This window comes from Lygodium microphyllum, chromosome 12 (assembly GCF_053477565.2).
Source record: "Lygodium microphyllum isolate KBCC chromosome 12, Lygodium_microphyllum_v1.1.10, whole genome shotgun sequence".
NCBI lineage: Eukaryota > Viridiplantae > Streptophyta > Polypodiopsida > Schizaeales > Lygodiaceae > Lygodium > Lygodium microphyllum.
Genome location: NC_141146.1, coordinates 58,023,946 through 58,046,727, shown reverse-complemented (window position 1 = coordinate 58,046,727; position 22,782 = coordinate 58,023,946). Strand labels below are relative to the sequence as shown.

Genomic DNA, 22,782 nt, shown 5'->3' with positions numbered 1-22,782 from the left:
GGAAGGGTTGGTCCGATCGGACGACAGTCCGAGTGTCCGAGCCCGAGCATCTGAGTGGTCCAATTTCCAAAATCGAACGGGTTGGTTCGAGTGCCATATGGCACGTCCGATTGGACTGTCCGATTCTGAGACTAGTCCGATTCTGGGGCTCGGACGGCCTAGTTTGACAACGCGATCGACGGCCCGCGAGTTGCACACGATGCCTCTAGACTGACGTCTACTACACCGAATCGTCGAGCACCTTCCAAATAGGTAGAAAACACTACGAGGAAGTGCCAGACATGCCTGGAATCACTATGGTGCTCCAATCGAGCAGCACTCCAAGGATCTGTGCCCCTATTTTCCTATTCAGCACGTTATACAGTAATAGAAAATCCTACTATTTGCTTCTTTTTCTTTGTTTTTTTCCTACCTTAAATGTATACAAATCACAAAGTAAATACCTACACTACTTCATTCCACACATAAATCTCAAGAAAGCAAAAAACCTACTTGCCAAGGAGATCGAATACCCTCTTCAACTCCCTCGCTTCCTACCTACCTACCTCAAGCACCGGTTCAGGGAAAACCCTACTTCAATGCTCGATTCGAAGCGCGCAAGCGCTCAAGGCTTGAATCCGTTTGTCCTAGCAACGAAACCAAAATGTGGGAGCTTTCGCTCAATCGCCAAGACCCTCAGACCGCTTATTGTTTCAAGCATTCCAAGCCGAGCACTAATAGCTACCTCTCACATAACCAACGCGCCATCCATATCTACGGGTTTAGTGAGCTTACCTCCGTGCCGTTCGAGTTACCTCCTCTCCCGCACACTCCGGTAGCTCCACGATCCAAGTGCAAGCTTCAAGCAAGCTCGATCCTCCCGCTCCAAGCTCCATTGCCGCGAGCAAGACAAGAGAAGAGAAGAGAAGAGAAGAAGAGAGGAGAAGATGGAGAGCTTCTCCACCCCATGGTCCCTCACCCTCACACACTCACTCCCTCACACTCTCACACTCCCTCTCTCAAGCACAAGCTCAAGCAAGCAAGAATAAGAAGAAGAAGAAGAAGAGGAGAGCTACTTTTGGCCACACACAAGAATGAGCTTCTCAACCCTAAATCCCTTTTGGGCGGTCATCCCCTTTTCCCCTTTTTTACATGGCCGGCCATAGCCTAGGCTCTTTTTCCCATTGTCCTTCTATCTTCCTAGATTCCTTTCCACCGCCCATCTACATTTACAAATTGCACGGGTGAGAGCCCGGCACTCTTTTACAAGATTTCAGGGTGCGTCTTTTTATTTTAAAATGTGCCTTTCCCCTTTTGTATTTGCCTTGGACTTTTAAGGTTGCCCTTGCGCTTTTGGCCTTTTCTCATATTCTTTCTTCAGTCGGGCTACCTTTTTTCCGCATTTGCCCTGCGTCTTTTTTACTTCCTTTTGCTTTCTTCGTGTTGGGGTTAACAGGAAGCTGAAGCCATTATCAACTAGAACAAATGCTATAACAAAGGTTGAAAAAGTTCTCTCTGCAATTGGTTTGCATGGTGGCAATGTTGTTATTGAACCAGATCTTCAGAAGTCTAAGGATGGTAATTGTGTCCCAAAAAAACCATCTATTGGTGGAGTGAAGGCTAGAAGGTTTTTAGGCTTTCATGGGAGACTTGGCAAGATAAACTCGAGAAATGGTGGCTCAACTATTAAATTTAATCAGTGGAAATCCCTACATAATGCAGTTAAGGATCACACTGATAATGGACAAGCTTGAAATAGAAAAGCTAAAGTTTGGGAAACACTAGACAAAGTGTTTTTTTATTCTGATAAGACTGAATGGAATGATGATGATCTCAAAGACTTTAAAAACCAATTGAACCTTTTCAAAAAGGCGATGACAAAAGCTTGGGATGATCAACACTTTACTCACTATATGGTAAGAAGTTTGTATATGTTTGTTTCTTCATTGTCAAACTCATATAATGTTTTTTAATAACTTTCTTTATTTGTTGACTATGTAGCATATTCTATACAACCATGCTCCATACTTTATTAAACAATATGGATCTCTATCTATCTGGTCAACCCAAGGTATGGAAAAATCACATTATCAAGCAAGAACAAAATATTTCAGACACACAAGACATGGAGATGGAAGACACAAAGCCAACAGTTTATTAGAGGTCTTTCAATGGTTCTGTCGACAAATTTGGCATAAATTCAAGCTTAAAGATACAACCACATCAAGCAATACATCATCTTTAGCAAGGACTATACAAATTGTTACCCAAAGAAGAAAAGATAGATATTTAAATTCTTGCACAAAGCAAAGATTTACAGAATGCTTACAAACCAAACAAAGAGTTGGGAAAAGATGGGTTTCAAGAAACCCTTAAACTTTGGCATCTTCTAGTCTGATTGTGTTGCAGAAGAGTCCTTAGTTTCAGGCACCTCGACAGGGCCTCCAGAGGAGTCCTTAGTTTCAGGCACCTCAACAGGGCCTTCAGAGGAGTCCTTAGTTTAAGGTAGCTCGATAGGGCCTCTATAGGAATCTTTTGTTTCATCCCACTCAATAAGGCCTCTGTATTTCAAAAACTCTTGTTTCCGATAGCCTGGAAGAAGCTTAAAATTCTTACTATTTCCTACATAAGAGAGCAAATAAGATCCAAGAACTCCAAAATATCCAGCTCTAGATCCACTGTATCCAGGCATGAAGCCAAAAACTCTTATGGCTTCTTCCTTCTCCACTAAAATGATCTTGTCCAAACCTTTGCTGAAAACTTGAGATCCAATTACCTTTGAGATAGCTCTCAAAGCCATCATTGGTAGACTTGGAGAGCTTGACAATCTACTATGATATATTACAATTGTTTGATTGTTTAAGTTTCCAATATAATGGCCAAGGCTTTGATTTTTTCCAAGCTTCATTGGCCTAGAGCCCTTGGCCCTTCCAAGAAAGTTGTCCAGATCTTCAATCTCAATCTACAGAACAAACCACAATAGTATAAGATATAAGATATTTATCTATAATGCATAATAAAGTCTAACATAAACTCAATGGGTAACTTCAAATTATATTTCATACCTTAGGGTGTTCTTCTTCTTCAAGAAGACTATCATCATAAAGATTTATTGAACTCTTGGGCTTCTCATCTGATGGAGACTTCAATCTCTCTTCATACCCTACATCATCAATATGAAGTTTCTTCTGGACCTGCAAGAACTCTTCTTTTGTAGTAGGTAGCCCCCATTTTCGTATTCTATGATTTGATTAATACATGTATGTAAGGCTATAGAGCTATCTTGGAAATTCTCTCCCTCAACATCAAGACTTGCTAGTGATTCTTATTCATAACCTATAAAATTCATGTCATTTTTGCCCCAACCTGCAAGGATTGCTAAGCAATAATCTTCTCTAAGATCAAAAAGATGTTGAATATCATTTAGCAACACATATCTCTTCTTGTTGATAAGATAAGTGGGAAATGTTGGAACACATGCAAGAGGACCTTCTTCATCAACCTGTGCACTTGGCTCGATCTCCTTTTCTTCCACCATTGTGATATTGTCACTCTTGAACAAACCTACATCAAAACCTTGGACAAGTTGATTCTCAACATCTTCTTGGAACATCTCCTCCTTCTCTTCGACCTCCTTATCCATACTCGCAATATCCTCTAGCTTTCCCTATTGGTCTATATCTGGAGAAGAATTTTCCATGTACTGAAGATACACAATAAATCCAATGTCCTTGTGGATCAGAAGGCATTGGTGTTGATACCTGTGGAAAGGGCAACATGTTTCTTTCTTTCTGAATTCCTCATCAATGAGGTTGAACCTACCTAGCAAAGTTGACCTAGATGTACTTGTGGCTCCCATGACATCACTATAATGAACAAATCCATTGACTTCCAAACCTTGCACATGTCTATCATAAAAACATCTGTACTCCTTAAGTTTATCTTCAAGATCCTCCAATAACTCCTTCAAATCAAAAGGAACATTGAAAATTTCCCTGATATAGCTAAACTTGGAAGAATTTCCAATGGTGTGTAAGAAATCAAAGAGCCTATCATCAGATGTCTCAATTATCTCCTCCTCATCCATTCCTTCCAGAGATAGCTTCCTCTTTGTCATCTTGACCACGAAAAGATTTATCCCTGAAAACAAAGCAGAATGGCAACAATATCCAATAAAACAAGATGGAACCATGGAAAGAGGCCCCAAATTTGCATTTTTCAAGACCAAAAAATCAAAAAAGGAGAAACTTTTTTAGTTGACCGGTGAAACATGAAAATTAAAGTGTCCAAGGCAAATGCCTGTGAAGAAATCGTGTTTCACCGGACAATACCTTGAAGACGAAAATTATTTCAATATCTCACCGGTGAAATGTGATACTTAGCAAAATATAACTAACAGGGACATTATTTCGCGTTTCACCGGTCAAAAGATGCAAATCAAGAAGAGAAACGTGAACTATAATTTAATTCTATGGAAACACAGAAATTTATGATAAAATCCTTTCTGGAAAAGCTATGCTGCTTTTAAAAGATACAAAGCACATAACATCTATAATTATTCAAGTGTTATTAAAAATTATTTCTATATTAATCAAATTTATTTTGTTAAAATACTTGTAAAAAAATTTTTGTTACCTATCAAAGATTGTTGAATTGCTCTTCACACAGGAAGCAAGGACCTTGAAGGGAAGTCGAGACGAAATTTTGGCAGAAAAGAAGACAATGTCGGAGAAACGGCTTCGAAATGCTTTTATATTGATCATTAAGCATGTGGTGATAGTTCCAACAAAAAAGTTTGTGTAATGATGGAAAAATAAACGGGACCGCAAATTTGGATGAAATTTCCAATATTTTTACATGTAGAAATGCCTCAGAATACATGCACACGTGTCTCACTTAATACACCGTATCAAACTCCTCAGAAGACGTGCGCACTCCCTTTTTTCGAAAATATGTCACATGTGTGTTACATAACACTTTTCCAAGTAATGCTTGTACCAAAGATAAAAAATTCTAGTAAGCGAGAATACGTCACATGTGTTACTTAACACTTTGCCAAGAACGTTGAGTCCATGCAAATTCACCGCCTTCGCCTTTCACTGCATTTCCAACAAGCAGAAAACATTGCTACTCCGCCTTTACCTTTAGTGTTCTTTTCAATCTCCAAGCATTTCATTGCTTCCCCAACAAAGGAAACCTTCGAGCATACTCTCGTCATTAGGCTGAGATTGTGAAGAACAAGCTAAAAAGAATGTATGGTTTTCTACATCTTGCTTTTCAATAACAGGCTCCATTCAATGCATTCTTTTGATACTTTTCCTTAATCCTTTATGTTATTATGAGCTTATCAGCACTACAAAAGAATTTTTTTCACAGTGGGAGTATTCCTTAATGTTGTGGAGATTTAAGGAAATCTTAAAACTTCTTCCCTAATTCTGTGGATATTTTATATAATTTTAAAAGCTTTCCTTAGATCAAAGCTCTATTTTCTTGGTTTTGTCGATTTCTTTGCTATTCATGAGTTGTCCGGTGAAACGCGAAAAGAACGTGCTTCAAGGAGGCCTCCTGTCTTAAATTCGTGTTTCACTAGACACAATGGACAACAAGTCCGGTGAAACGCGAAAAGAAGCAGCTGCAAGGAGGCGCCTTGCTCGACACTCGCGTTTCACTAGACACGCTTGAGAAAAATTCAACTGAAACGCAAAAATGACATGCAGCATGGATACCTCTTGTCTGAAACTCGCGTTTTGCTAGACATGCTGGAGAAGAAGTAACATGTCTTTTTTTGGCAGATGGCTAGGACTAAGGCAATAGCAAGAAAGGAGAAGATTGATCCTAGGGATTTAGCATCAAAGATTCATCAGTCTTCAAAACCTCAGAAGCTCTCTAGAAAGTCAAAGCCAAAGAGAAAGTTTTCTCAAAATGTCAGGTGCCTAAGGGAGATTAGGAAGACAGTAAAGGCTCTTGACAATGCAATTCCAAAGTTGTCTTTTCAGAGGCTTGTCAGGGAGATTTGTGACAAATATAGTTTGGATAGTTTCAGATGGACAAGAACAGCTCTTAATTGTATACAAGAACCCATAGAGGATTTTTTAGTTGAGTTTTTTCAAGATGCCTATATTTGTGCTACTCATGCTCATAGGCTCACACTCATGGACAAGGACATGGTAATTCTTAGGAGGCTAAGATATAGATTTTCAAAGGTCCTTGAGCCAATTTCCCTCACTGATGTGAAGACATTTAATATCCTTAATGTGCCCCCAGCTAGGAGAAAGAAAGATGATTCTGGTCTCAGGGTTGAGGATGTCACCCATGAGAGGGATACAAGGCAACATGAAAAAGAGGAGAAAGCTAAAGAGGAACATGCAGATAAATGGAGAGAGTATAGGAGGCAAAGGGTTGAAGAAAGGGAAACAGAGCAACTAGAGTCCTTTGAAAATGAGCTAGCCACCCTTCTTGAAGCAGCTAATCCAAAAGGATTTAGTGTGTTTTGTTTCTTATCTGGTGACTTAGGCAAAAGAACTGAGGTTATCTCCTTTGATGATGTATGTGTTCAGATTCTTAAGGATAAAATAAGAGAAGTAAATGACAGTATTATTCTTGTTGGGCTAAGGTATATCCATCCATAATTACTTATACTTTTTGATATTTTTTTAACAATAAGATTTTTCTTGTTTATACTCACTATTTCTATGCCTTTTCTAGGTGTATAATGCATGAGTTTCCTTTGGATATACAACAAAAAATTGAGGTTCTTGATCCATCTATCTCATTCTTTATGAGAAACGAGCTTGATACAAGTTTTATTGAGCACTGGCTCAATTTGATTGACTTCGATACTTTGGAGCTCCTTATAATTCCATATAATGAAAAGTAAGTGATTCAATATTCTATTAGAGTTTTTGAGATTTTATCCTACGAATTTGTTGAGATATGATTGCTTTTAGTTCTCATTGGAGCTTGATTGCAATAGTCCTTGTGGATAAGCAATGTTTTTTAATCAACTCTATGAAAGGAAGCTATGGAAATGCTAAATTGTAAGTTATATTATCCAAGGGCTCCTTGATATTTCAATTATTTTATTTGTAAGTACTCTAAATTTAAACATATTTTATATATAGAGGTGTCAAAAGATTAATTAAAGAGCTAGAGAAAAGACCCCCTATGCCGTCTGATTTGCTTGCAACAATGCAATATAGACAAGTTGCGGTAAGTTATTCATTAAAATAATTGAAACATAAGTTTATTCTATGAACTACCATCCGTCCTCTTTATAGTTTTACTTTGTGTTGGTGGTTGCAGTGTCCCCATCAGGATGATAGCCATTCTTGTGGCTGAAGGGTGATTGCAAATGCTAGAAGAATGGTTAACTTTGTTTATCTTAATGATGATAAACATGTAAAGGTAATATGAAAGATGCTAAACTTTAAGATAGATATTAATTGCAAATAGTCCATTGATGATAAAAATATAGTCTATTATAAGAACAATAATGAACTAAAACTCTTTTTTCTATAAATGTGTGACAGTTTACGAAGGATTGCTAAACATCTGAGCATGTTTGGTACGTCAGAGCAAAGCTCTTGAAGTATATAATGGTCAATTGTATACAACCAACAACAGAGATTGGTGGGGATTTGCACCATGAAGGAGATGCGGTGCCTATAACCATGGAAGGCGAAGCCACAACTTCAACACCTTCTATACCCAAGACATCAAAGAAAGGCAAAAGGACTCCTAGAAAGGATAGTTCTCCAAAAAAGAAATAGCTTTGCCATATCGCCTTATAAGCCTTCATATATAGAAATTCGCCCTTCAGCCCTTGTATATCTCATAGAGATGGCAGATAGACATCTGCTACAAAATTTGTACATATATTTTATATTGATAGTAAAGATATCTTTTCTTGAATGTCCTTGCAATGTATATTATTGTATCTCCTTTTCGATATCTGCAAAAAATAAATTACAAATGTTTGTTAGTTAGAAAGTGAGATCTTGATATACATCTAAGTAGATATAATATGATGTGAAAACTTACTCATTTCTTGTCAAGTTGGAATACAAAGGAGCATGGTAGTTCAATGTCTTCATTTTGTAAATCCATCCTCACTTGATGTAGCGTACATGATTTTATGATCTTTAAGATTGCAATAATATCCTCGTTGAACCAAATATCAAGATCCACTATAGGATCTTTGCTGAAATCATTAAGATTTTGGTCTAAAGCAACTAGACTACTACCAACAAAATGCCATCGACTATAGTAAAAGCTAAGGATAAAATTTTGAGTAGCAACCATATATTTACAAGCTATAGAGTCTTGATCTATCTTACATATAATTTTTCATTCTGTCCTTGTATCCCATCCTTCATCAACAAATTGGACGATATGATCATATGTTAGTCTCTTCACTGACAGCATGGTTTTTGTTATTCTTATCTCCATATTAGAGAAGAAATCAATAAATATATTAATAGTCATAAACAAAGTAACTTTGCTTAGCCTACTTGAGATATTAGATTTTAGTGCTTTCTGGATTTCAGAAAATATCTTACATCTATAGCCCTCACTAGTAGTAGCTGGACTTGGCAAAGGCCACTCAAAGCTTGAAAAATCTGGCAAATGAAGGAGTTTTATTGATCTCCATTGGCAACACCGCATAGGAATAACATAAGAATGGTCATAAAAGAATATTACATTCTCTGCAAGCTCTGTCTTCTTTCTGCCTCTATACATTTCTTCTCCAATTGAACCATGTATAACATCAATAACATCAATAATAGACTCCACTGGTTGCCATTCCTCAAGATTAGAGGGATAGACATCTACAAGACAAACAAATATTATAATGGAAAAACCTAAACCATGTTTAAGAAATGAAAAACTTTAAGAATCAAATTCTTACAATTTGGTCTATGCATTGGAAGCTTTGAAGATCTAGGTTTCAAACACAGCTCTCTATGCATGAACACATGTTGCACTAGTACCTCTTTGATGCTATTCTTATTTGCTCCAAGCTTAAAATCTCAGATTCTGCCCTTCCAAGCAAAGATAAACGAGCTCTCATGTCTTTGCCTTTTTCCACGTTTTGCTTGTTGCATGGTGATCCAACTACCTTTGCTAATGATAGTAGGAATCTATCTTCCATCAGTTTGGAATGAGTTAAACACTGATATGGATGTGGTTTGGGAGCTTGGACGCCTTGTTGAAGGTCGAATTTCTGTATCCAAGGTAGAGGAGAGAGAGAGACATGCATAGAGAGAGAGAGAGAGAGAGAGAGAGAACTAGGCTACCATAATGGAGGGAAAAACAATAGAGGAATAAAAGAAAGGAGGGAAAAAACTGAGCGCCATGCTTTTCACCAATTTGAATTTCGATTACATCAGTCATTATCATTAATCTAGAAACATCATTAAATAAAAGTAGCCGAGACTCTATGCCATTAATGCAAAATATGTCATAATCACGAATACAAGAGACTAAAAATAGATAATAAAAATACAAATTTGTAATATTATTATCTTTATATATTTTTGTAAAATAATTTTTTATTTTTTTTAATAGAAGTTCCGTTACGAAGGCTTTGCTCTTATTGGTCTAGAGCACTCTCTCTCCACATCCTAAAATGCATTTTCTAGACCTCAAAACTCCCCTAATGATGTGTCGCTATTAGCATCGCAAACCGTCACTATGGGTATTGTTATTAGCATTACCCATAGCGACACTGATAGCGATGATTCTATGGAGTCGCTAATACCGACACTAATAGCAATGCACATAGCAACGCCGATAGCGACAGTTCTATGACATCGTTAATACCGACGTGTTTAGCGATGACAGGGGCAAAATTTTTTATGACCATTTTCGTTGCTTTGAATGTCGGGTATGAGGCCTGTATCTTATAGTGGCACACTCGTTTTAAGTGGGAGGTTACAAGAGGGTTAAAGGCCACCTATGTCTCTAGACATCTTCATTTACTCTATATACAATGCCTGCACACTTGTACACTACAAGTGGTGATCACCCATCACTATCACTTTGTTCTTTATTCTTTTTATGATAATACAATAAGGAAAATCAAGTCACACATTGTGACTGTTAGAGTTTCCACATATCATCTTGCTCTTTCTCTTGCTTAAACCTTGATAGCTCTTACATCCTCTTGCTTCCACTTGTGCTCTGACATTTTCTCCACCTTTCAAAACTAATTTTGGTGTTGTGAGGAGAATGGAGATTGCACAGAGAGAGAGAGAGAGGGAGGGAGGGAGGGAGGATGCTATTCTTATGGTGCCTCCCAATAGCTTTCTTGTGAGAAGCACCTTATTGTATTATTATTTTAAGAATAAAGGATAAGTATGTGCATATATAGTTAGGGTTAGTGAGTAAGATGGGCACCTAACCATATTGTCCTTTACCCCAATAATGACTAGATAATATCCCTAACTCCAGTATGTGGAATAACTTATATCCAATTTGCAAAGATTCACTAGAAGCATATACCAATGGAAGTACTAACTATGCCAATTATATGAATGTAGAAATGGTTATTCATGTATATGAGTATTAGCTTGTGTTGAGCTTGACATTTCAACACTCCCCCTCAAGCTCAACTCCATGCCATATACTCTAAGTGAGCTTTGAAATCATGGAAGCTATTTATGCCTAGGGCCTTGGTGAAAATATCTACAACATGCTTCTCTATGTTCACATATATGAGATCAATGTTTCCTACCAATACCCACACTTTAATGAAATGGTCATGTACCTTAATTATTTTTGTACGTATATGAGGCATTGGGTTCCTTGCAAACTACATGTTTCTCTTATTGTTACAATAAATGAAAACTCTTTTGCCTATCTATATCTCCAAATCATCAAGTAGCTTTCCCAGCCAAGCTACCTCATATGCTCCATAGTAGCAACCCTATACTCTACCTCTTTACTCGATAGTACAATAGTATGTTATTTCTTATTGCTTCAAGTTAAAATCTCACTTCTAAAGGAAAACATATAGCCACACTAGTGGACTTCCTATCAAACATAATGCATGCCCAATCTATATCAAGATACAACCTCATAAAAGATATCATAATTCAATGTGGCCTTAAGGTATGGCAAAGTATGTTGTCTCACATTGTCCAAGTGAGGCTTACGAGGCACTTGCATAAGTTGACTCTCAAAACCAATTGTGTAGTTATAATTTGTCCTAGTGATAGTAGTGAAGGTCAAAAACTTTACACCATCTTCCTATACATTGTGGGACCCTCCAACATCTAATCCACATTAATACTTAACTTCACACTTTTATCCAATGGCACTACTCTTATAATCAACCATACCATACTTTGTCAACATATCTTAGATTTATTGCCTTTATGAGAGTGATATCTCCTTAGATGTCATAATCACCTCAATTATAAGTTTAGCTCTCCCAAATCTTTCATGAAAAATTTTTGCTTGAGAAGACTCCTCACATACTCTACCTCTTGTACATTGTCACCCCCCCCAATAATCAAATCATCCACATACAAGGTAATCACAACAATACCCCTATCACTCTAATGCCCATAAAGTGAGTGATTTGCATTTCCAACATGAAAACCAATAGAGACAATGTACTATGTTATCTTACCATGCCATTCTCTAAATGCATGTTTCAACCCATACAAGGCTTTGCAAAACTTACACACATAATTGGGGTGAACCATGCTCTCATAATCCTATCATTGATCCCATATACACTTGTTCTTGTAAATCACCAAGCAAAAATGCATTCTTTACATTCATTCGATACAAGACCCAACCTTTTAATGCAGCCACTCAATGATAGTTGTGATAGTTGCCATCTTTTCCATTGGAGCAAATGTCTCCTCATAATTAATCTCATAAGTTTGTGCATAATCTTTGGCATCTAGTCTCACTTTATAGCTACTCACACTTCAATCTACATTATGTTTTACTTTGTAAATCCACTTATAGATTCTAGAGCTTTCTTTGTTTTAGGCAATGATTCACATCCAATGAATCCATTTCTTCATCAGTGGCTTCTTCCAATGTACGTGACCAATAGCTTTCTCAAATCAACTAGGCTCAACTGATTTTATGACATTTTCCATATATGTACAAATTGCTCATCGCAGCAAATGCCACATCTTGGCTTACTCACATCTTGTGTGTGTAACCAAATTATAGTACCTATAATCCTTTTGCTCAAGGAAATAGCCAACAAATACACAGTTTTCAACTTTTGGATCCATCTTATTTCTTAGCTCATCAAGCACATGTACACAATCATCAAGGCCTATGCAATTTTTGCAATGGTTTTTTTCTTTCTTTCACCAACACCATTTTGTTGTGGAGCATACTTGCATATAAACTACCTCTAAATTTTATATCGTTTCATAAAATTACTAAATTCATTGGAAATGTACCCTTCTTCCCATTTGAACTCAAGCACTTACTCTACATATATCTTTGTTTCTCAACTAGATTTTAAAATTTTAAAAGTGAGAGAACACCTCACTTTTCTCGTTCAGTGAATACACTAATGTCTTCTTTATATGATCATCAATAAAGGTTACATAATACTTACATCATGCCATTGATGTAATATTTATAGAATACCATGTATCCAAATGTACCACATCAATTAAATGCTTGCTTACATGTTTCTTTGTAATGCTAGACACATGTAGCACATCAACCAAATACTTAACTTTTCTATCCTATATAGATAATGGGATACTCTCAATGTGAGTAATAGAATGCACTATATTGTTACATAGATAATAGGATACTCTCAACCTGAGTAATAGAATACATAGATAATAGAATACTCTCAACCTGAATGATAGAATACACTCTATTGTTACATGTTTCCATAAAACCAATCATTTCAAGATTTTTTATTTTTCTAAACCATTCTCAAACATGCATCCACTATATCAGCATCAACTTCCACTCTAATAGATCCAAGAGCTCAACAATGCTCTTACTTTTCAATGCATAGTCTAATAGATCCAAGAGCTCAACAATGCATCAAGTTGCACTCTAATAGATCCAAGAGCTCAACAATGCTCTTACTTTTCAATGCTCTTACTTCTAATAGATCCAAGAGCTCAACAATGCTCTTACTTTTCAATGCATAGTCATTGATAGACAAGTTTCCATGCTTAACATTGTTTGTCTTTGACTTCAATTGTAACTTTTTTACTTTGGTTTTTGTACCAAATAACTTGATCGAATTGCAGTCCTATATATGCCCATTGTTTGTACCAAATTACTTAATCAAAATGCAGTCTTATATATGCCTAATTGTGTTATATAAAACGTTGATGGAAAGCCAATAGGTAACTTTTTGAGCAACCTGATTCTATTCCTTAAATATCTTTGCTTGCTCATGCATAGCACTAACTCTAGAGCCTTAGCAATATTTCCTTCAACATAGTTTCAATAACATTTACCCATAAGAAAATTGGTCAATCTAAACTTTCAAGTATATGGAAGTTATGATTGTCAAGCTTGTTATTGACAATATTATTAAACCCCTCAAACATTGTGCACTAAAACCCAAAAATCTATCGTTATCAATAATCTACTAATTCAGGTAAAGTGTCGCATGTACTAGTATTAGTACATCAGCATACGCTGAGCAACACTTGTAATGTCTGACAATGTGCAAATATTGTCTACAACACCTAACACCTAAAATCTGTTTGCAAAACAATAAGGTTTGGAGAGTTAAATCTTATCAAATTGGCATATGAATAGCCTCCAACTTTAAAATGAAGGCCAAAACACGCCCAAAACACAAATTTGATCTCACAAACATAGAATCCCCATAGACTAGATATTTGCAACACTCCCTCGACCACTCTAAGCTTGTGAAGATGAATAATCAATCACAGATTTTATGAGAGATCTCCATAAGTGTGCTCCACATCAATGCTTCCTTGTAGACTTGTGATTGTAGCTTATAGTACCTTGCCTCTGGATGAGATTTTGATACTATAAAAAGATAGGGGAAGAGAAGGATTTTGAGCTCTTACAAGACACACAATACACAAAGAATGCACACAAAATAAGAAGTTGAAAATCCAAATGTTTCTTTTTCTTCTCCACGACAGTGGTTTATAAGAATAAAGAAAAAGTGCAATAATTGATACATACATGAAAGGTTTTACCCAACCTAGATTTGAACATGGAAGTATGATATAAGGGCCTAGGGTCCTCAAGTATAGTGCATAGCTAAAATGAGTCATCGGTGAAAAATCAATACAATGTGCCAACTAAGATGAACCCACCAACCAATCCTCAAAGGAATCTTTAAGACTTGAAAGATGTGTTGCATAAGAAATTGAGTTCAATTCTTCAGGACAAACCAATGGATTTTTTGCTCGTGAACGAGAGAACAAAGTACAATCTCTACAACATTCATCGATAAACTTCAGGTGTAAGAATAACTATTGTAACCATGACTTTTCATACTTACGAAACTACCTAATAAATTCAACAAAATCTCCAAAAGGGCCCCAAAATTTTAATTAATGTTGACATTCAACCAAATTTTTCCATGTCAATGTTTATAAAACTAATGTCTATTAACCTCAATGACTTTGCTTCAATACGATGCATGCTATGGTAGGGCCAAAGAACAAAGATAACATTCAGGTTCCAAGGTTCATGCAAAGGTAGGGAATTACGTCATCAAGCTACCACTCTTGAACCTTGGGCACTTCAAGGTTGGCAAAATGTCATGTGGTCTAAGGGCAAATACATACCATCAGCACCCCCCACCCACCTTTGTGAAGGGGATCCAAGACTTTAGGTTGTAAAAGTGCCACTTTTCCTTAATAGCAATGTGGTGTGTGGCCTATCGTTCAATGGCTCACTTCCTTCATCCTCATGAGATGTGATCAAAACTCATTAGCTTGAAAGTGCACTTGAGGTTGTCCCCATTGGATGTGAATCATTGGCTTCCACTTGAGGTCTTCATAATCAAAGTTCTATGGCGCGCTTATTTTCTCTGATAAAAATAGAACCATTTGCCTGTTCAGAATTTCTGGAAATAAGGAGATGAATGCCAATCCTGTGTCATATACGATCTCTGAACATTTGCTTCAGGCATGGCTTCTTAATTCCGTAAGAGAATAAGCGATCAAAATCTGCATGCTCAACTCTATATAGACATCCCCAGGCCCGCTCGTGAGAATCCTCACTTTGTACAACAAAATTGAGCCGATTAGAGGACCTGGAGCAAGAAGAGCCCGAGGAACATTGCGTTACAACAATATAATACCCCACAGGACCCTTCCAAAGCACTATGATACAGTGTTTTGACAGTTTCTTGAGTGCGGCCTCCTGATTATCGAGTAGCTAGTTAGCCTTGGACAGTCTTTCTATGACTGCATACAGTCCTGCTTGGCGCATACTGCCATCCCTGTGAACTGCTTTGATATAACGAGCCTGTAAGACCATCCTCTGTTTCCACTTCAGAAGCTGAATCGGTCCTCTGCCTTGTTCTTTTAGCTCAAAGTTGACAATGGGTGAGCATAGTAGCCCATCTTATAGTCAAAACTGTTTCTAGCATAAAATTGTATCCGCAAACCACATCTTATGCCAGAAGCATACTTGAGCTCTTGCTTGTCCTAGGTTAGTATCTGCAAGACACAATGGGACACCATATTCAAAACCAACCTATTGAAGGCAAATCCAGACCAGACACATTCAGCAGAACTAGAGCTACATGTATAGTAAATATGATGACCAACTTGCCGCATGAAAACTCACCACAGAAAAGACTGTATCATGTTTGAGCAAGTTTTTGTTCCATTAGCCATCTTCTCCAACTTTTGCAGAATTTGCTCAGCTTTCAGGCGCAGTTGTTTGCCTCTTAAATCTTCACTCCAATAGAAAAGCATCCGAACATACTCAAGCTCTTTGGTGTATGTTTCCACTCCCCAAACCCGTGAAGCTCTATCAAATACTCGCTTGACAAAACCATACAACTCCATGTAGTGGCCACATGCAGGACACTCAAATTGCAGCTCACCACATTCTATCTGGCCAAGTTGTACAGGCCCAATATATGACTTCCTTAAAGCACACTCAGCATGACACCAATGACTGCAGGCCTCACACTCTACCCACCTGCAGGTGTTCTGATTTTGATCAAACTTGTTACATGCCATGCACATACATTTGCAACAGAAGCCGCTCTTCTTGGAACATAATCTGCATTTGCACGAATCTGCAGGCAACAACTGCTTGCAATCAAGGTTCTGACACCTTAAGTGCAGAAAAATCTCTATAAGAACCTTGTATGTGAGTGCTCTAGAGCCTTCCTCCAGAAAAGTTTGCATCCCTGTCTTCAAAGAAACCAGAACCTCCAGCTGCAATCGATGGGCAAGTAAGAGTGTCTCCTCTCTCAGATCTGTTCTGTTCTTGATAGTTGACTGTAGGAACAGAAATGTCTCGTGCATCTCAATGCTCTCAAGCATCTTCTTTGTCAAACCTCTAAGACTATCCAAAAAACCCTCTGGCAACTCCTGTAGCTTTTGTGCCATGCCTAAAATTGGCTCCATAGCAATTTCATGCAACCCAAATGTACAAGAAGATGGAGTGATGGGTACCATTTTGTTCACAACATTGAATCTCCCAGGGGATAATTGACTGTCTCCACAAGCCTCCCTTTGTTCACACACAATTCCAGGCTCCTCACCAACCCGTAAACTTAAAAAATCTCTAGTCTGAGAGCTCCCAGATGTGTTTATTTCTATCATCTCATAGGTTGGATGGGACAGCCCAGTGCTTCCAGGACTATGGTCTCCACCAAACATGAGGCAGCTTTGCTCGTGGACATCCTGTGCCTTGAACTCATCTTCCTTTGAAAGAAGCCAGTGCCAGAATGGCACCCAAACCATTTGTTTCTTTTCATGAGTCATTTCCTGCATATGAGGGGACATGTCATTCAAACAGAGCTCAAACTATGACAAAACCAAGGCGGATTGTAAGAAATAAATTGCTGTATCATATCCATGATTGTAAGTCCATGGTCAAGTCTTACCTCTGTTGTTCTCATACAAAATTGGAAATCTTCTTCCTGTTCTAACTCATTCATTGATACTGCAGCAGATCGATGGTGAGTGCAAGACACACTTTTGACTGGTCTTCCCTGATCTTCCGAAGTCTCTGCATCTAAAGAAAAGCCAACACAATCACTCTTAAACCATTCCTTCTCCCCATCACGAGCAAAGGGCAGGATGGACTTGGCAGGAATAGAAGACCCATAACAGCGTAGAGGTACGTCAATATCCGTTTCCAGTGTTTCCTGTTCCTGACCATGACCAAGAGGCATATGTAATTGACCAACATGTACCACACTCATTGAGTTCCCCCTCCCTCGGTTTGAATAACCATCTTTCTCAGTTCTTGATATGTTTCCCTCCTCCGTGCATATGGTTTCAGGCACTCTAGGATCGATCGGCAAGCACTCAGCTAAATGGCAATTTAATGAAGGCACAGTACTTGTAAGATGTGGCAAAACAGCTGCCACAGTTTCATGAGAACCTCTAAAATCCAAACCACTTGTCAGAGTTCTCAAATGTTCACTGCATGCTTCAAATCCTTCCTTCCTCTTATCTTCATTTAATCCTGAACCTATTTCATCTCCCGTTGCTTTCTGGCTTTCTTTAACAAGATCCCTCCCTTCCTTGTTGGTACTTGGCTGAGCCACTATGATATGTGAACATAGTTCACCGTTATTCTCTAAAACAGAGACAACTTGACTGACTCCAACTACTATCTCTGTTCCCCTATCTGACTGGGAAGCCACCTTCTCTATATTATGACCACTTTGTATGCCTTTAACTTCGGGTTGACCAGCATTGGATATGATGTCTGGAATGGGTTGCTGTCTCATCTCTGAACACACTTGAGCATTGTGATCTACTACACAGACACCTTGACTGGTTCCACCTACTATCTCTGTTCCCCTATCTGACTGAGGAGTCACCTCTTCTGTATTATGGCCACTTTGTATGCCTTTTAATTCAGGTTCACCAGCATTAGACATGGAGTCAGAAATGGGTTTCCGTCTCCTCTCGGACCTGCGCCTTTTCACAACTTTCAAGAAGGGTATAGATGTCTCAGAATGTCTCTTCCTGGACTTGTCTTCCGGAAAACCACCACTGTTAAATCTTCTGTTATCCTCCTCCATTTCTCTACGTGTATCAACCTCAACAGGTCTCAAAGAGTTCATAGAGACTTGCATTGACATAGCAGGGAAATCTCTCTTCCGGGAGTCATCCTTGAAACTAGTGCCAACAGGAGCAATTCTCTCTTTATGGTTGCTTTCTTCTTCGTTGGATGTGTCCCTCTTCCCAGTACTTCTGCTATAACCTTCAGAACTGGAGTCCTGTATGAAAAGTGCCTGCCTCCTTTCTCTTGTACTTTGTTCACCCAACGGCATGGCATGACTGGAAATGACAAGATTCTTCCTCCTTTTGTTTGATTGTTCAAATGAAGTGGCTGAAGAACCTCTCTTTCCAGGTCTCATGCTAGAATCCTTGAAACTCTCTCCAATTTCCTGCATAGGTCCTCCTTTGATCTGTTTGCCTGAAATCAAGGCCAGAGAATCTATATGGCCATTGAAACCCCTAGTTTCTCTGGTGAAAAGGTCAACACATTCTTCTTTTGTCACAAGCTCTGAAGCTGAAGTAGGCACTGCTCCTTCAAGAGCTCTAAGAAACTGTTGATTTTCAATCTGAGAATCTATACCATCAGTCTCTTCTTTACTTACCCTGGTTTCGAGGACATCATCCAGATTTTCACCAGTTGCAGGCTCTTCTCTCTCAATGCTGACCATGAACTTGGCATCCTTGTGCACTGTCGAACATGCTACATCTTTGTTAGTTCTAAGGCTGTCAACTGGACTCTCACCAGCCACAAGCTGTCGTTCTTTCAACTCAGCATCCTTCGGAATGCTAGGGGCAAAACCATTCTTTTCAACCAATGCGACCTGCATCAAGTCAGTTTTTGAAGATACCTTCAACAAAGAGTCCTGCATTTCACCACCCTCCTGCCTCCTGCTGGCTGCAGGCAATTGAGTTTCAGTCCCATCCTGCCCTGGATTTTCCATTAAATCCTTGGCTAAAGAGCCCTGCCTTTTACCAACAATATCCTGCCTTGCACTGGCTGAGGAATCCTGCATTTTATCCACTATCTCCTGCCTCCTGCTGGATGCAGGCAACTGACTTTCAACCCCGTCCTCCTTTGGTTTTTCAATTGAACCCTTGGCTGAAGGGTCCTCTATTTCACCAATCATCTCCTGCCTCCTTCTGGCTGAAGAGTCCTGCAAGCCACCAACTGTATACTGCCTCCTGCTGGCTGCTAGAATGCCATCCTTCTCTAGTTCATGCAACTGAGTTTCAATGCTGTCCTGTTCTGGTTTCTCAATCGAACCCTTGACTGAAGAGTCCTTCATTTCATGAGCTATGTCCTGCCTCCTGCTGGCTGCAAGAACCTGACTTTCAATCCTATCCTTCCTTGATTTCTCCATTAGAGTGGACACCTTGGCTGAAGAGCCATGCGTTTCAGCAACTGTGTCCGGCCTCCTGCTATCAGTGGCAATCTGAGTTTTGACCCCATCCTCTGTTTTCTCCATTTCTTCTTCATCCTGCTGATCCTTGACCAAAGACTCTTGGTTACCTGCAAGCTCCTTGTTGGGTAGACACTTCACTGAAGATATTGAACTATCATTTCTAGATGGAGTTATGCATATTTCACCTTCTTCATTATCACAAGACTGTTTCAAAGATGCATGTGCACTATGAAAATCAATGCGAGAGCTTTTCACTTGTTGTTTGCACTCAAAACCAGGAGGTTCTCTGAGCGTACAATCTGTTCTGTGTGTCTTACCTTGCCGATTTCTTGATCCAGTGTCATTTCTAGTCCTCTTATCATCATGACCATAGTACATTCTCGACTGATTATAGTAAGAACTTCCAGTGCACTTACCATCCAATGCTTTCTCAGGCTTTCCTTTGCCATAATGCTCTCTTTCATATCTCCTGTTGTCATTTTTGTCATAGCTCCCCCTATGGGAACTGGACATATTTCTGCCATCGGACTTTTCTCTTCGCTCATTTCTTTTGGATTCCTGTCTTTCAGAGTTGTCCTCTCCAGACTTGTGAATTTCAGGGAAGTTCTTGTTCTCATATCGATCATTGTTAACCTCGTTGTGGAGCTCAAAAGGTCTTTTATTCCTAGTGTGAGGTTCGAAAAGCCTTTTATCACCAGCCCAGGTTTGGAAAAACTCTCTGTCACCAGCGCCTTCAAAAACCTCCCATTCATTTCGATATCGTTTCCTCGCATCGACAATATTTCTTTCAGGCTCAAAAAATCTTCTGTTGTCATATCTTCCCATATCTGCTCTAAATGGCTGGTGTCTAGAATTGTCCAATGATCGACTGAAGTCATAATAGCTCCTGAAGTTGTTCGACTGGCGGCCCCTGCCATAGCGGCCACGTCCTCTCGAGAAGAAGCAAGCTCTCCCCGCCATATTATATTCATTGTCTTTTTGGTCATAACTTCTGTCAAAGCGGCCACAGCCGGTACTCCACTGCTCACGAACAGCGCCATGGTACTGCCGAAAATCATTTCGGAAACCCCTTCCACTAGAGGTGTCGCTATGGAAAGGGGTTTGCAGGGCGTTCGGCCGGGGGTGATCAGAGCGGGAGTTCCAGAGGGAGCGGTGGCGGTCGAGGCTGAAGGTGCGGTCCAGGGGAGGGTGGGGATGCGTATGCGAGGTCGGCTGCGTCAAGCCGGCGGGGGTGGCAGCGAAGGGGGCCAGGAGCTGGGGGACAGGAAGGGCAGCAGCACTGTCGGTGGCTGTGGCCGTAGCCGTGGCCGTGGCCGGGCGCAACTCCATGGCGGTGCTTGAAGGGAAGCGGAAACGCAAGGGGGAAGGGGGGGGATTATCAGAGGGCAAGAATAAGAACCACGGGTTGCCACCATCGCTAGTGCGAGCACGAAGAAGAAGAAGAAGAAGAAGAAGAAGAAGAAGAAGAAGCGGCAGAATCCATGATTATGGCTGGTTGGGAGGCTCGTTCTTTCTTTGTCTTGGTTGTTCTGATTGACGGATGATGGCAACGATGGGAATAGAACAACAGCAAGCCGTGCCTCCGCGCTTCTATATATAGTCAACGCCGCAGCGCTTTTTGCGACCTTTTTCGCCCGACCAATCTTTTTTTAATAATTTAATCACCTCACCTGATGATTCTTAGATTCTTTCTCCTCCTTCCCCTCCGAGACTGTGATGATGATGATGCTGATGATGATATCTTATGTAACTCGTTACACCCCCGTTCCTGCATCCATGCTTTAGACTCACTAAAAGAATTTTACATTAAGAGCTTCGTCACACCCGGGGTCACCCGCAAGTGCAAAGCAAATTAGCCTTCCCCACTTAACACCCTCGTCGCACCCATGATCTCTGATTGCAAACACATGTCATCGATTGGCTCGCGGTGCAGATCAATGTAGGAGTTCGCATCCATGCTTTTTCCTTCTACACAATCATCAAACTACATTAACACATGCAGCTAGGTGTAGGTAATGATGTTCTGTGTCTACATTGTCCAAGTCCCTGCTCTTGAATGTTTCCCTAGAGTCCGTTTCACTTTCCATTGCTTGAGAACAACGATTCTCCATAAATTTTGTAATTTTTAATGCACAAGTAGTTCTAAAAGCACTTAAAATCAATTGAAGGTAACAAATTCAATTCATCGATGTCAAAAAACAAGCAAACATGTCTTTTAAACTAATGATGAGGTAAACAATACTTACACGTTTCTAAAGCTAACCAAATTTGGCTAGAAACTTGTCGTATAGCCTGAGTACTTTGCACAATATAAAATCAAAAGCTAGAAAGTTGCTTGGTCAAAGTCTAAGACATGCTGGCTTTGATATTTCACTTTTTTTTAAAAAAATAAGTACTAACTTATAACTTCATAAAAGCATAGAAATACCACAAAAAAGCACATAAACATGCTATATAAAGAACATATTGAAAAGATGGCATAAGTCTCTTCATAGATTGTATTGGATGAAGATTATAGTTTGCTTTGCTAAAGCCAAGCCTACAAACGATGAGCTAGAATGAAATGAGCTCAAAATTCATTACTTTCATGTTTAAAACTCCTAATAGTTAATTAAGTAGTGATTATAATCAATATCTAATAACAATTTATTGGGAACAACCTCTTTTATGAGTCTCATCTTCTCTCTCTCTCTCTCTCTCTCTCTCTCTCTCTCTCTCTCTCTCTCTCTCTCTCTCTCTCTCTCTCTCTCTCTCTCTCTCTCTCTCTCTCTCTCTCTCTCTCTCTCTCTCTCTCTCTCTCTCTCTCTCTCTCTCTCTCTCTCTTGATAACACTAATTAATTAATGAGTTTACCCACTTAATGAACCAATAACTAATTAACCACTCCCACTAGTTAACAAATTGTTTGATGCACCTAATTTACTATATAAATAACTAAGAATGAACTAGTTTACAATCTATTAACTATTAATAACTTGTAACATGCCCGTCCATTAGCTGTCCCAGCACGTTTTTGGCAGTCCATCAAGAAACAAATCTAAGCCTTGCCGCCCGTCACTCCCACGGAATGTCACAGGATTTGTTGCCTAGGATTTCTCGAGTCCACCTCGCAACAGAATGTTCGCGGCCAAACCCACTAAGATCGACCTAAAACCTGAGTCCCTTGTGGTCAAGGGTTCCCGATCATTCCACTTAATGCGG

At 39.2% G+C, this 22,782-nt stretch overlaps 1 protein-coding gene across 2 annotated transcripts; it reads right to left on the bottom strand.

Moving 5' to 3' along the window:
• Nucleotides 1–14,521: 14,521 nt before the first annotated feature.
• LOC148027797 (uncharacterized) lies at nt 14,522–21,110 on the bottom strand. Of its 2 annotated transcripts, XM_087689494.1 has the most exons (3): nt 17,048–21,110; nt 15,772–16,928; nt 14,522–15,641 (listed from the first exon to the last, which is right to left on the bottom strand). In XM_087689494.1, coding segments are annotated over exons 1-3 (5,022 nt in total). In that variant the 5' UTR covers nt 20,912–21,110; the 3' UTR covers nt 14,522–15,640. The 2 variants fall into 2 exon arrangements, with proteins under 2 accessions (XP_087545620.1, XP_087545619.1); XM_087689493.1 differs by lacking the exon at nt 14,522–15,641 and having other exon boundaries at nt 15,648–16,928.
• Between the last annotated feature and the right edge of the window lie 1,672 nt (nt 21,111–22,782).